Source organism: Moschus berezovskii, chromosome 8 (genome assembly GCF_049115385.1).
Source record: "Moschus berezovskii isolate FMDL1 chromosome 8, NW_MosBer_1.0, whole genome shotgun sequence".
Lineage (NCBI taxonomy): Eukaryota > Metazoa > Chordata > Mammalia > Artiodactyla > Moschidae > Moschus > Moschus berezovskii.
In genome coordinates this window covers 60,087,813-60,100,023 of record NC_142467.1, presented here as the reverse complement: position 1 = coordinate 60,100,023, position 12,211 = coordinate 60,087,813, and the positions used below count along the sequence as shown (strand labels likewise).

The following is a 12,211-nucleotide window of genomic DNA, read 5'->3' as shown; positions in this document are numbered from 1 at the left end:
CAAGGTATGTATTCTACAACTTTCTGCTTCCTTGTTCAAGTTTCATTGGTAAAACCTGGTTAATACTCAATGATATTGTAGGGGAGGCTAACATATAAAATAGATAATCCTTCATTTTCCCACTTCCATTTCCACTTTCTGGCTCTGTCCTTGGCAACTCCCTGTCCATCAAGTATGAACCACAGCATGTTCAACCTCAGTTCACTATTTATTTTATTAGGTATCATTTTCATCCTGTTGTAAATAATAGGGTCATCCAGAGTTCTTGTCTTCCAAGATATGGGACTTCAGTCTTTAAATTCAGTTCTGCTCTTCAAATTCTTGACTAACATGAGTCTCAGCTAATAAATTTTTAAAACTTTTGAATTTTGCCCTTTAGAGATGTGTTGCTACTATACCAGGTAAATACTGAATAGTTCCCAAACATCCTTTCTATTCTTCTGCATTCCTTATCTATTTATTTAATTATTAGCAAATAGAGTAAATGGTCAAGGATTCTTTTTCACTTTGTTTTGGTGTTTAATACCAAACATTTTGCACAAATCTACAGGTTGGATTCTATAACTGAAACTACTTTAATTTATGTTTTAATTCAGAAAAAAATGATGGTGAGGAGTGTGGCTTTTCCTAGAATGGGAGTCTAGGGTTATTTTCACTAGATTTAATTTTTTTTCTTTTTTTGGCTTCACCATGCACATGCTGGGGATCTTAGTTCTCCGACCAGGGATCCAATCCTTGCCCCTTCAGTGGAAGTGCAGAGTCCTAATGACTGGACTGCCAGGGAAGTCCTAGACTGATGTTTTTTGTCCTAGACAACTATGGAGTATACGGTTTATGAACAGAAGAGTCAAAGTTCGAAAATAACTACCATTATGTCCTTCTATATTGGTGTGTGTGTGTGTGTGTGTGTGTGTGTCTGTGAGGAGAGTATATTGTGCACTATTATTTGGGAATGCTTTATTGACCATCAGAACTATTAATGTCTCAAGGATCATGCTTGCCAAGAACTTGGAAGAAAACTAACCTGAAATCCATGTTTTCAATATGGCAATTGAAACATATCTTACATAGAGCAGTGCCTAAGGAAAATATTTCCTTTGTCTCTGGAAAGTTATAGAGGTTGCTGAAACATCATATTTTCTTAACTAGCTACATGATCACCTTAATTTAATGCATTTAGGACCGGAAAAGGTCAGTTTTCATTCCAATCCCAAAGAAAGGCAATGCCAAAGAATGCTCAAACTACTGCACAATTGCACTCATCTCACACGCTAGTAAAGTGATGCTCAAAACTCTCCAAGCCAGGCTTCAGCAATACGTGAACCATTAATTTCCAGATGCTCAAACTGGTTTTAGAAAAGGCAGGGGAACCAGAGGTCAAATTGCCAACATCCGCTGGATCATGGAAAAAGCAAGAGAGTTCCAGAAAAACATCTATTTCTGTTTCATTGACTATGCCAACGCCTTTGACTGTGTGGATCACAATAAACTGTGGAAAATCCTGAAAGAGCTGGGAATACCAGGCCACCTGACCTGCCTCTTGAGAAACCTATATGCAGGTCAGGAAGCAACAGTCAGAACTGGACGTGGAACAACAGACTGGTTCCAAATAGGAAAAGGAGTACGTCAAGGCTGTATATTGTCACCCTGCTTATTTAACTTATATGCAGAGTGCATCATGAGGAACGCTGGGCTGGAAGAAGCACAAGCTGGAATCAAGATTGCTGGGAGAAATATCAATGACCTCAGATATGCAGATGACACCACCCTTATGGCAGAAAGTGAAGAAGAACTAAAGCATCTCTTGATGAAAGTTCAGTTTAGTTCAGTCACTCAGTCATGTCTGACTCTTTATGACCCCATGAATCACAGCACACCAGGCCTCCCTGTCCATCACCAACTCCCAGAGTTCACTCAAACTCATGTCCATCGAGTCGGTGATGCCATCCAGCCATCTCATTCTCTGTCGTCCCCTTCTCCTCCTGCCCCCAATCCCTCCCAGCATCAGAGTCTTTTCCAGTGGGTCAACTCTTCACATGAAGTGGCCGAAGTATTGGAGTTTCAGCTTTAGCATCAGTCCTTCAAATGAACACCCAGGACTGATCTCCTATTTTTTTTCTTTTTAAAAAAATTATTTATTTAAATTGGAGGCTATTTACTTTACAATATTGTATTGGTTTTGCCATACACTGACATGAATCCACCCCGGGTGTACATGTGTTCCCCATCTTGAAACTCCCTCCCACCTCCCTCCCCATACCATCTCTCTGGTTCATCCCAGTGTACCAGTCCCGAGCATCCTTAGAATGGATTGGTTGGATCTCCTTGCAGTCCAAGGGACTCTCAAGAGTCTTCTCCAACACCACAGTTCAAAAGCATCAATTCTTTGGCGATCAGCTTTCTTCACAGTCCAACTCTCACATCCATACATGACCACTGAAAAAACCATAGCCTTGACTAGATGGACCTTTGTGGACAAAGTAATGTCTCTGCTTTTTAATACGCTATCTAGGTTGGTCATGACTTTCCTTCCAAGGAGTAAGCATCTTTTAATTTCCTGGCTGCAATCAGCATCTGCAGTGATTTTTGGAGCCCCCCAAAATAAAGTCTAACACTGTTTCCACTGTTTCTCCATCTATTTCCCATGAACTGATGGGACCACATGCCATGATCTTAGTTTTCTGAATGTTGAGCTTTAAGCCAACATTTTCACTCTCCTCTTTCACTTTCATCAAGAGGCTTTTAAGTTCCTCTTCACTTTCTGCCATAAGGGTGGTGTCATCTGCATATCTGAGGTTATTGCTATTTCTCCCAGCAATCTTGATTCCAGCTTGTGCTTCTTCCAGCTCAGCGTCCCTCATGATGTACTCTGCATATAAGTTAAATAAGTAGGGTGACAATATACAGCCTTGACGTACAAAGAGGAGAGTGAAAAAGTTGGCTTAAAGCTCAACATTCAGTAAACTAAGATCATGGCATCTGGTCCCATCACTTCATGGGAATAGATGGGGAAACAGTGGAAACAGTGTCACACTTTCATTTTTGGGCTCCAAAATCACTGCAGATGGTGATTGCAGTCATGAAATTAAAAGATGCTTATTCCTTGGAAGGAAAGTTATGACCAACTTAGATAGCGTATTAAAAAGCAGAGACATTACTTTGCCAACAAAGGTCTGTCTAGTCAAGGCTATGGTTTTTCCAGTGGTCATGTATGGATGTGAGAGTTGGACTGTGAAGAAAGCTGATCACTGATGAATTGACGCTTTTGAACTGTGGTGTTGGAGAAGACTCTTGAGAGTCCCTTGGACTGCAAGGAGATCCAACCAGTCCATCCTAAAGATCAGTCCTGGGTGTTCATTTGAAGGACTGATGCTAAAGCTGAAACTCCAATACTTTGGCCACCTCATGGGAAGAGTTGACTCACTGGAAAAGACTCTGATGCTGGGAGGGATTGGGGGCAGGAGGAGAAGGGGACGACAGAGAATGAGATGGCTGGATGGCATCAGCGACTCGATGGACATGAGTTTGAGTGAACTCCGGGAGTTGGTGATGGACAGGGAGGCCTGGCGTGCTATGATTCATGGGGTCGCAAGAGTCAGACACCACTGAGCGGCTGAACTGAACTGATTAAGCAATAGAAGAAAACCAAGCTATTCTATTCAGTAAATATTCACTAACTACTCAATAAGTATTCTGAATGTTAAAATATTATGATAAAATATTCTCTTTAAAAGTTTGCATTTCAAAAATTTATGATTAGATACATATACCCAAATACCTACAAAAGGGAAATTAATGTAATAAATGGCCAATGTGATTGATCTAGATGCTATAGTGTAAAAGAAAGTAAAGATGCCTGCCCAATTGGCTTAATCATAAAAGTCTTTATTGGTCAAGGGAGTTTTAAGTTGTTATATAATGGGGGAAGACTGCTTTTAGAAGAGTTTGGAAATGCTGGATATTACTTAGGCAGAGAATAAAACAAGTATATTTGTTTAGCAAAAAAATGTTATTGGAAGCAGGAAATTGTCCACCTTGGCTAGACTATATGGAGCACTGTAGGAGAAACAGAAGTTGAGGCATATTAGGTCCTGAAGAACAAGCAAGTGTTTATAAACCATGAGAACCAAAATGAGAATACCAGTGTTGTTCATGGGAGGTGAATGGGTTCCAGTGAATGAAATTATTTGTAATACTTTCCAACACAAATCGTATACTGCAATATACTGCTTTCCTGTTAAAGCTTCATTGCCCTCAGCCCTTACATTACTTAAGGAAGACTCTCAATTAAGTGCTGATGGTCTTTGCTTCATTTTTTGAATATTTTTTGAAATTCCCTTTCAACTACCTATTTCTGAGATCAGAGTTTTCCTAGAGATGTATTCTCTGAAGTCTTCAATAACCAGAATGTAAAATCCAATGATGAATAGTGTCATCATTAATAACTACCTTTCTTCACTCTCAGGAACACAAAAATGTCACGAATTTTCCTAGCCAACACTTTGCCAACTGTATTAACTGTTCTGTTAACTACAGTTGGGTCTCTGTAAATACTTGAAATTTGTATGAAAAAGTATTCCCACCGAAGTGAAATCTGCTCCTGTGGTGAAGCAAAGGATCACACTCAGTCAATCAGTAGCGCAAAATGTGTACTGCAGTAGTATAAAATGTGATTCTATTCTCCAAGGGCATTAAAATCCACGGAAAGGCGGAAAGAAAAATGAAGAGTTAGCAGATCATAGTATGCATTTCCAGAATCTGTTACTTACGGTTTTGAGCCACATGATGTCGCTCTGTACCATAAAATTGATACCATAAAGCAAAAAAAAAAAAAAAAGAAAGAAAGAAATCCCTCCTGTTCTTATGGTAAAGAAGCTGCATCTACCACTGAAAAAATGGAGGCTGCAATGGCATTGGACTGAACGGTCAGGAGGTAGTGTTTCGTTTGGAAACAAGACCTTCTTCATGAGAACAAAACACTGAGGACATGAGATGGAGTTTTCCTGGGGAACTGGCCAGGAATACCGGCGTTTGCTGCTCTCACTTCTGTTCCTCGCATCTTGGAAGGCCGGGAGCGGCCAGGTCCGCTACTCTGTCCTGGAAGAGGCCAAACACGGCACCTTTGTGGGCCGAATCGCTCAGGACCTGGGATTGGAGCTGGCGGAACTGGTGCCGCGCCTGTTTCGTGTGTCATCCAAAGGCCGCGGGGATCTTCTGGAGGTAAATCTGCAGAATGGCATTTTGTTTGTGAATTCTCGAATCGACCGGGAGGAGCTGTGCGGGCGGAGCGCGGAGTGCAGCATCCACCTGGAGGTGATCGTGGACCGGCCGCTGCAGGTGTTCCATGTGGAGGTGGAGGTGAAGGACATTAACGACAACCCGCCAGTGTTCCCAGGAACACAAAAGATTCTGTTTATGGCTGAATCCAGGCCGCTTGACTCTCGATTTCCGCTAGAGGGCGCCTCTGATGCAGACATTGGGGCCAACGCTCTGCTGACTTACAGGCTGAGTCCCAATGAATATTTCTCGTTGGAAAAACCGTCAGATGAGGAGCGGGTAAAACATCTTGGACTGGTATTAAGGAAACCTTTAGACAGAGAAGAAGCTCCTGAGATTTTTTTAGTGCTTACCGCCTCTGATGGCGGCAAACCTGAGCTGACTGGCACTGTTCAATTACTCGTCAGAGTGTTGGACGCCAACGACAATGCCCCAACTTTCGACAGAACACTCTATGAAGTGAAATTACTAGAAAACGTTCCTAACGGAACGTTGGTAATTAAACTTAACGCCTCAGATTTAGACGAAGGCTTGAATGGGAATATTATTTATTCATTCTCTGCTGATATTTTACCCATTGTGAAATCCAAATTCTACATGGATCCAATTACTGGAGAAATTATGGTAAAGGGATATATTGATTTTGAAGAAACCAAATCCTATGAAATTCTTGTAGAGGGCATTGATAAGGGGCAGCCGCCACTTTCTGGCCATTGTACAGTTATGGTGGAAGTTGAAGACACCAATGATAATGCCCCAGTAATGGAATTCAAATTCTTGTCACTCCCAATTAGGGAAGACGCTCCACTGGGCACCGTCATCGCCTTGATAAGTGTGTCTGACCTCGACTCCAGTGTCAATGGGCAGGTGACTTGTACCCTATCGCCCCACGTCCCTTTCAGGCTGGTGTCCACCTTCAAGAACTACTATTCACTCGTTTTGGATAGCGCCATGGATCGCGAGAAAGTGTCGGTCTATAAATTGGTGGTGACCGCTCAAGACGGGGGCTCGCCTTCTTTGTCCACCACAGCCAGCGTGTCCGTGGAGGTGGCCGACGTGAACGACAACGCGCCCGCGTTCGCGCAGCCCGAGTACACGGTGTTCGTGAAGGAGAACAACCCGCCCGGCTGCCACATCTTCACCGTGTCGGCGCGGGACGCGGACGCGCAGGAGAACGCGCTGGTGTCCTACTCGCTGGTGGAGCGGCGGGTGGGCGAGCGCGCGCTGTCGAGCTACGTGTCGGTGCACGCGGAGAGCGGCAAGGTGTACGCGCTGCAGCCGCTGGACCACGAGGAGCTGGAGCTGCTGCAGTTCCAGGTGAGCGCGCGCGACGCGGGCGTGCCGCCCCTGGGCAGCAACGTGACGCTGCAGGTGTTCGTGCTGGACGAGAACGACAACGCGCCTGCGCTGCTGCCGCCCGGGCCGGGCGGAGGACCGAGCGCGGTGAGCCAGGTGGTGTCGAGGTCCGTGGGCGCGGGCCACGTGGTGGCGAAGGTGCGCGCGGTGGACGCGGACTCGGGCTACAACGCGTGGCTGTCGTACGAGCTGCAGCCGGCGGCGGGCGGCGCGCGCAGCCCGTTCCGCGTGGGGCTGTACACCGGCGAGATCAGCACGACGCGCGCCCTGGACGAGGCGGACGCGCCGCGCCAGCGCCTGCTGGTGCTGGTGAAGGACCACGGCGAGCCGGCGCTGACGGCCACGGCCACCGTGCTGCTGTCGCTGGAGGACAGCGGCCAGGCGCCCAAGGCCTCTTCGCGGGCGTTGTCTGGTGCAGCTGGCGCAGAGACGGCGTTCGTGGATGTGAACGTGTACCTGATCATCGCCATCTGCGCGGTGTCCAGCCTGTTGGTGCTCACGCTGCTGCTGTACACGGCGCTGCGGTGCTCGGCGCCGCCCAGCGAGGGCGCGTGCGGGCCGGTGAAGCCCAGGCTGGTGTGCTCCAGCGCGGTGGGGAGCTGGTCTTACTCTCAGGAGAGGCGGCAGAGGGTGTGCTCTGGGGAGGGGCCGCCCAAGACAGACCTCATGGCCTTCAGTCCCAGTGTTCCGGACTCTGGGGACAGAGAGGATCAACAGGCAGCAACCGTGGGTTCTCTTTCGAAGGTTAGTTTATAAATATCCTTATTTACTCTGAAGTCTGTGTATTCTTTAATTCTATCAATTTCTTATTAATTGAAAACTTTCTTAAAACTAAATTTCTCTGAACTAAATTTGTTTACTTTTTCTTAAAAAAAAACCTTTTAAACTTAAACCTTTACAGTAATAGGACACCAAGGCAATACATGTTGTTTTGTTTTTAATATTCATTATTGAATGAATATTTATATAATTAGTGTTATAAATTTTGATTTCTATCTTCATGTTTATTTTCAGTTGTAATCAACTTTTAGGAAGCATTTTCTTGTTATTTGCCTATAAATTATTGAAAAGTACACAGAAGACTACAGCTTAATCAATTATTTGAAACTGAAAACTGTTACCTTCACTTCAGAAGACACTCAAATGTACCTCTCAAATATCTTTTCCCTCTTCCCCCATATGTAGCCGCAGCTTTAACTTTATAGCTGATTAATTTTTACCTGCTTCTTGAATTTTTATAAATGGAATTACACAAAATGTGTTGTATGTGTGCTTGTGTTTCTGTGTTCTTCATATTTATCATTCACTATTCTGTGGAATCATCCATATTGCCTTAAGTACTTGGAGTTAATTTAATTTATTATCTCTAATAGTTTTTTCTAGTATGTTTTATGAATAGGGTATGCGTAGCCTGTTGAGAATTTCACATTGTTTATCTTTGTATCTATTTTATCTAATGCTACCATCAATATATTTGTAAAATTTTCAATGCCTATTTACAAACTTTTCTGTATTATTTAGCTAAGATGGAGATTAGTGAAACAAAGACTCTGTACTTATCTTCTCCTTTAATTGATCAATTAAGTTGCTCAATCATGTCCGACTCTTTTCGACCCCATGAATCACAGCACGCCAGGACTCCCTGTCCAACACCAACTCCTGGAGTTCACTCAAACTCATGTCCATTGAGTTGGTGATGCCATCCAACCATCTTATCCTCTGTCTTCCCCATCTCCTCCTGCCCTCAATCTTTCCCCGCATCAGGGTCTTTTCAAACGAGTCAGCTCTTCGCATCAGGTGGCCAAAGTATTGGAGTTTCAGCTTCAGCATCAGTCCTTCCAATGAATATTCAGGACTGATTTCCTTTAGGAGTGATTGATTTGATATCCTTGCAGTCCAGGGCACTCTCAAGAGTCTTCTCCAACACCGCAGTTCAAAAGCATCAATTCTTCGGTGCTCAGCTTTCTTTATAGTCCAGTTCTCACATACATACATGACTACTGGGAAAACTATAGCTTTGACTAGACAGACCTTTGTTGGCAGGGTAATGTCTTTGCTTTTTAATATGCTCTCCAGGTTGGTCATAGCTTTTCTTCCAAGGAGCAAGCGTCTTTTAATTTCATGGCTGCAGTCACCATCTGCAGTGATTTTGAAGTGCCCCCAAATAAAGTCTCTCACTGTTTCTATTGTTTCCCCATCTATTTTCCATGAAGTGATGGGACTGGATGCCATGATCTTAGTTTTCTGAATGTTGAGCTTTAAGTCAACTTTTTCACTCTCCTCTTTCACTTTTATCAAGAGACTTTTGAGTTCTTGTTTGCTTTCTGCCATAAGGGTGGTGTCATCTGTGTGTCTGAGGTTATTGATATTTCTCCCAGCAATCTTGATTCCAGCTTGTACTTCATCCAGCCTGGCATTTCGCATAATGTACTCTGCATATAAGTTAGATGAGCAGGGTGACAATATACAACATTGATGTACTCCTTTCCTAGTTTGGAATGAGTCTGTTGTTCCATGTCCATTTCTAACTATTGTTTCTTGACCTGCAGACAGATTTATCAGGAGGCAGGTCAGGTGGTCTGGTATTCCCATCTCTTTAAGAACTTTCCACATTTTGTTGTGACCCACACAATCAAAGGCTTTGGTGTAGCCGATAAAGCAGAAATAAATGTTTTTCTGGAACTCTCTTGCTTTTTCTATGATCCAGTGGATGTTGGCAATTTGATCTCTGGTTCCTCTGCCTTTTCTAAATCCAGCTTGAACATCTGGAAGTTCACAGTTCACATACTGTTGAAGCCTGGCTTGGAGAATTTTGAGCATTACTTTACTAGCGTGTGAGATGAGTGCAATTGTGCGGTAGTTTGAGCATTCTTTGGCATTGCCTTTCTTTGGGATTGGAATGAAAACTGACCTTTTCCAGTCCTGTGGCCACTGCTGAGTTTTCCAAATTTGCTGGCGTATTGAGTGCAGCACTTTCACAGCATCATCTTTCAGGATTTGAAATAGCTCAGCTGGAATTCCATCACCTCCACTAGCTTTGTTCATAGTGATGCTTTCTAAGGCCCACTTGACTTCACATTCCAGGATGTCTGGCTCTAGGTGAGTCATAACACCATTGTGGTTATCTGGGTCGAGAAGATCTTTTTTGTATAGTTCTTCTGTATATTCTTGCCACCTCTTCTTAATATCTTCTGCTTCTGTTAGGTCCATACCATTTCTGTGCTTTATTGTGCCCACTTTTGCATGAAATGTTCCCTTGGTATCACTAATTGATAATGTCAATCAATTGGTATCTTTAATTGATGTCAATTTCCCTAAATGCTTTTACTTGTTCACACTTTTGCTAGTTCTGTATGAGTTCAGTTGCTCTTCATCATCTGGAAAACTTGGCATTGTTAATTTAAATTCCCGCCATTTTGCTAGATGTGCTTATGTTTCCCAATTAGTAATTGAGTTTGAGCACATTTTTGTATTATTACTGGCCATTTTAATATCCCATTCTGTGCAGTAACTGTTCAAGTCTTCTGCCTATTTTTCTATTCTGTTATATTCTTCTACTGTTTTTTAAATTAATTTTTGGCTGTACTGGGTGTTCATTGGTGCACCTAGGGTTTCTGTAGGTGTGGTGAGGGGGGCTACTCTCTAGTTGCTGTGCATGGGCTTCTCATTGTACTGGCTTCTCTTGGTGGAGAGTACAGACCCTGGTGCACTAGGGCTTCAGTAGTTGTGGTGCATGGGCTTATTTGCCCTGTGGCATGTAGAATCTTCCCAGACCAGGGATCCAACTCACATCTCCTGCATTGGCAGGCAGACTCTCAACTCTGGACTACCAAGGAAGTTCCTTCTACTTCCTTTTGAAAAGTTTTATGTTCTGGATATGACCCCTTTCTTGATTTTCTGCATTGTTCCACACTGTGACTTGTCTTTTCATTCTTTTGTCATTTGGTGAAATTTTCATTTTAGTTAAGTTCAATTTATCATCTTTTTCTTCTTGATTCTATTCTCTGAAGATAATTTCTTGTGTCTTTTGTTTTCTTGTTCACATTACATATGCAATCAATATTATATTTTTGTCTTTGCTAAGACCCAAGGATCAAGCTTAACTTTTGCCAAACATGTTCAGTTGAGGCAAGATCATTTAAAAAAAAATTAGTTCCACTGTTGTTCTTTAAATAACTATAGTCTTTTTGCTTTTGTTTTTCTAATCAATTTGACTGTTTTTTCCATTAATGTCATGCTGTCTCTTTAATTTCAACCTAGATTTGTATATTAATTCCATAAAAACAACTTGGTGAGGTATTGATTTGGATTGCATTGTATCTATTGAGATAATAGATAATTATCCTGATAATTTTGTCAGGATAATTAGCTATATTAGCCTGATAATTCTGTATTGGGTTCTGGGCATTTTACATGAAACCAGTTGACATCTTTATAATACTGAGACATTCACTTCACAAGCATGCTCTATTTATCTAAATAACCTACAATGGTTCTTAATATTATATAATTTCCTGTGTAGAGGTCCTATTCATCTTTCATAAGATTTATTCTTGGATAATTGCCATTTGTGATCATAATAAATATCAGCTCTAAGTTTAAATTATTTTCTTTAATAATGGTACATATGAGGAAATTCCCTGGTGGTCTAGTGGTTAGGACTCTGTGCTTTCCCTCCTGAAGGCCCAGATTCAATCCCTGGTTGGGGAACTAAAGAAGAAATTATTTTATATTTCTTTTAGTGGTGGTAAAGAATTCTCTAATATTTGGTATATGAGAAATATGCTTATTTTGCCATCTCTTCTGAAAAATAGTTTTGTTGAGTATCAAGTTCTGGGTTGTAACTTATTTCCCCCCACCCCATTGCTTTTAAGAAGACATTCCATAGTTTTTTGAGAAGATGGCTATCAAGTTTATTGTTCAGGTAGTGAAACCTTTTTTTCCCTGTCCAGCTGGTTTGTAAAATTTTTCTTTGTTTTTTATTTTCAAGGGCTTTATGCTCAGTTTTAGTTTTCTTTGGTTTTTTCCTTGTTTGCAGTTTTTAAAGCTTCTTGAATATGTGGTTTGATGTCTTTCATCAGTATAGGAAAAATTCCAACAGTCTACCTTTGAATATTGCTTCTGCCTCATGTTTTTCTCTCTTTATCTTCTTTATGTCAAAGAATAGGTGTGTTAAATCTTTTCATCATATCTCTTATATCCTCTATTTTTTCAGCATCATTTTTGCTATTACCTAATGGATATTTTATTCTGACCAATTTTCTACTTCAGCAAACTTCTCTTTTTATTAAGTCATCAATTGAATCTAAACATTGATTATTATCTTTTTTAGCTTTAGAATTATATTTTTCTTTTAAAATATAGATTATATTTTTCTGGTGAAATAATTTATTATGTATTTATTTTGGTACCTTAATTACAGCTTATTTATGGTCTGTCATATCAGTGTAATAGTTGGATCATGTTTGTGGGTTTTACTGTTCATTTTTTCTCATGATTCTCTTTCTTGGTAAGCCTGATAATTTTGTATTGAGTTCTGGGTATTGTAAATGAGAAGTTGTAACTATTCTAGATTTAG

At 41.7% G+C, this 12,211-nt stretch overlaps 1 protein-coding gene across 1 annotated transcript; it reads left to right on the top strand.

Moving 5' to 3' along the window:
* The first annotated feature begins 4,965 nt into the window (after positions 1-4,965).
* LOC129558339 (protocadherin alpha-4-like) lies at positions 4,966-7,389 on the top strand. Its single transcript, XM_055429423.1, has one exon. The coding sequence runs from the start codon at positions 4,993-4,995 to the stop codon at positions 7,387-7,389; it is 2,397 nt and encodes a 798-aa protein (XP_055285398.1). The 5' UTR covers positions 4,966-4,992.
* Positions 7,390-12,211: the final 4,822 nt, after the last annotated feature.